General features: G+C 40.9%; 1 protein-coding gene across 1 annotated transcript; it reads left to right on the top strand.

The window, feature by feature from the left end:
• On the top strand, window positions 1-2,745 carry LOC125311656 (multimerin-2-like). Its single transcript, XM_048269919.1, has 3 exons — window positions 1-493; window positions 613-807; window positions 2,108-2,745. Exons 1-3 carry the CDS (start codon window positions 148-150, stop codon window positions 2,386-2,388), a joined length of 822 nt encoding a protein of 273 aa, XP_048125876.1. The 5' UTR covers window positions 1-147; the 3' UTR covers window positions 2,389-2,745.
• Window positions 2,746-2,955: the final 210 nt, after the last annotated feature.

Raw genomic sequence — 2,955 nt, 5'->3', positions numbered from 1 at the left:
TCCAATGACGCACCTTAGCTGGGGATCTTTCTGATTAGAGACTTTGACACAGTATAAGGTTCTCACAGAGAGCAGAGCTGACACTGTTGCCAGAGCAGAGACAGAGCTGTGTGTGTGTGTGTGTGTGTGTGTGTGTGTGTGTTGAGCATGAAGATGAAGACTCTTGGAGCTGTGCTGCTGTTGCTGTGGTCTGAGCTGGTTGTGGTTGCAGCAGAGAGCGGACACACAAATCTCCAAGATGAAGCTGCAGACACAGCCTTTACCCAACAAAGCTGCCAGCCGGACATCCACACTGTGCTGAGAGAGATGAGCGCTCTGGTGGCGGAGCAGAGAGTGGAGCTCAGATACACTAAGACACAGGTGGAGGCTTTGGAGAAGAAAGCAGAGACTATGGAGACCAGAATGAGAGCCAGTGAGAATAAAGTAGAGACTATGGAGACCAGAATGAGAGACAGTGAGAGTCTGGTGGAACAACTAAAGAGTGAAAATGCAGGTACAAAAATAGTTAATAAATTAATCTTAAGTTTTTGGAAATTATACAATTTCTGTATGTAATTCAACTTTTACAACACTGTGTGTGTGTGTGTGTGTATGTGTGTGTGTTGTCCTCAGCTCATGCAATGAATCTGAGCCTCACTGTGAGTGAAGTGGCTGCTCTGAAGAGGGAGAGAGAGCAGAGGAGGGTGTCTTTCTCTGCATCACTGCTGACATCTGGTGATGGACATACAGGACCCTTTTCAGCTGCAACACCCCTGGTCTACAGACACGTCTTCACTAACGTTGGAGATGGCTACAATCCAAACACAGGTACTGGACCAATGAGTTATTTTGACTGGTGCTACTGTTTGCTGTATGTAATGTGAACATGTGATATAATATTAATTTATCGTTGCTTGCTTATCTATATCGCATTTTTCACCATAATTGACCCATCGAAAAACTCCTGCCCCAAACGGTCCTTGTCCAATCATACCTTAGCAACCATTTTACTATATAAACAAGGTCCGTCAAGCTTTGAACTCTGAGCAATATGGTGAAATGATGTGCAGGTCTGACACCAGGGTGCCCTGCGAGTGTGTCGGGTGGAGTCAGGTTTTTTTTTTCATTTCCAAAGCCCAAAGCGCAAGAGGACAGATGTCGGCTATGGATCAGACATGTGCTTTAGCAAAACAAAGCACACATAGATCCACTTCCCACAAGGGGTTGCATTAGGGAAATGATGGACCAGCACTTCCAGAATCTCGCCACCTGATTAATGTCTTCCCAACTAAACTAAAAGGTTTAAGAATAGAGAAGCATGTGATGTTAGTTCCACGTCAGGTTGCCTGTGAGAAGTGATAGAGGTTTATCTTCTTAATCTTGCAACCTGACTAAAGTCTTAATGTTTACAGGTCTATTGATAAAAACAAAGAAAGGAAAAATAGAAAAAAGCAGGAAGGCAAAGTACAGTAGTCAGTAAGCAAAGTGCGCAGTCTGCAGTGATTTGAGAGATACAGTAGGTGTGCATATGGCTGAAACATGCCAGAGGTCATTTGGCCCTGACCCATTTACTGATTTATAAACAAGTTCTGTGATTTACAGGAAGCCAGTGTAGGGACCTGAGTATTGGTTCTAGATAAGAAGTAATCTCAGATAATGTAATGTTTATTAAGGTTATTGGAAGTCGTTTAGGTCATATGCATCTGCTAAGAACTATAAATATAACACTAAAATGCTCATATGACAATTATTAATCAATTTGTTACAAGGTAAACAAAGGGATTTTATATGATCATCTTAGCTGAAAAACAACTATGTGTTCTTGCCCTGTAGTTAATTTATAAATAAATGGAACATTTTTAATCCATCTCAGTGTGAGAGCATGAGTGGGACTGGTATTCATCTGTTTTTTTGGAGCCACCAGTACAACAGCATATCAGCAGTTGTGTCTCTTCTTTAACTAATATACTAGAAAAATACATTTGTAAATATGAAAACAATACATTAATAAGTTTAACATCTGATTGTATAAGCAGGCATGCTGTCTTCACACTTTTAAATAGTTCAAACCTATTTAAATATTTTTAATCTCTCATTTTTCTGTATTCTGAATTTCTATCTGTCACAGGGATCTTTACAGCTCCAGTAAGGGGGGTCTACCACTTTGTTGTGTTTCTTCATGGAGCAGGATCATCAACACCTACAGGACTCTCTCTTCATAAAAATGGAGAGCATGTTGCTGTTGCTTACAGTCATCAAACAAGCGGCAGTATAACTCCCTCAAACGGAGCCTCTCTGCTGCTGGAGGTGGGAGATGTGGTCTATGTGAAGCTGTGGCCCAATTCATGGGTGTTTGATAGTCAGAACCGACACACCACCTTCTCTGGCCACCTGCTCTTCCCGATGTGAGGATGACTGTTTAAAACTTGACAAACAGTTTGTGTTTTCTGTGTGAGATTTTTGATGTACAAACACTAAAAAATGAACAAGAATGGTGTATAAGGATACACAGCACCTGAACACCCCAAATAAACACACATGTACAACGATTTCCATAAAGAACACATTCTGGCCGCTATAGTTATCACTACACTGCAGCATCACTATTCACTCTTATTCTGGATGCAAATGAATAGAGAAATGACACTACGGTAATTTCCTGTGTATTAGCCGCATTGTGTAAAAGCCTCAGGACAGTGTTTTATGCAAGTTAAAAGAAACAAAACCATATTAATACCATATCGACTGCCCACGTGTATTAACCTCATAGCTGAAGACATTTGTCAAAATCAATGTATAAGCTGCGGCTTATGGTTGGGAAATTACGGTAAGGAAGGGTTAATTTGTTTTGTTTTGACGTTAGGTTTTGTATCTCATGAATAAAACTAATAATGATTGCCATGTTTGGTGTGTGAGTCTGACAGTTACGGTAAGGAAGGGTTAATTTCTACGGAGCCCCGGATATGTCATGGGGAA

Source organism: Alosa alosa, chromosome 18, assembly GCF_017589495.1.
Source record: "Alosa alosa isolate M-15738 ecotype Scorff River chromosome 18, AALO_Geno_1.1, whole genome shotgun sequence".
NCBI classification, from domain to species: Eukaryota; Metazoa; Chordata; class Actinopteri; order Clupeiformes; family Clupeidae; genus Alosa; species Alosa alosa.
This window is presented reverse-complemented; position numbering and strand designations above follow the sequence as displayed.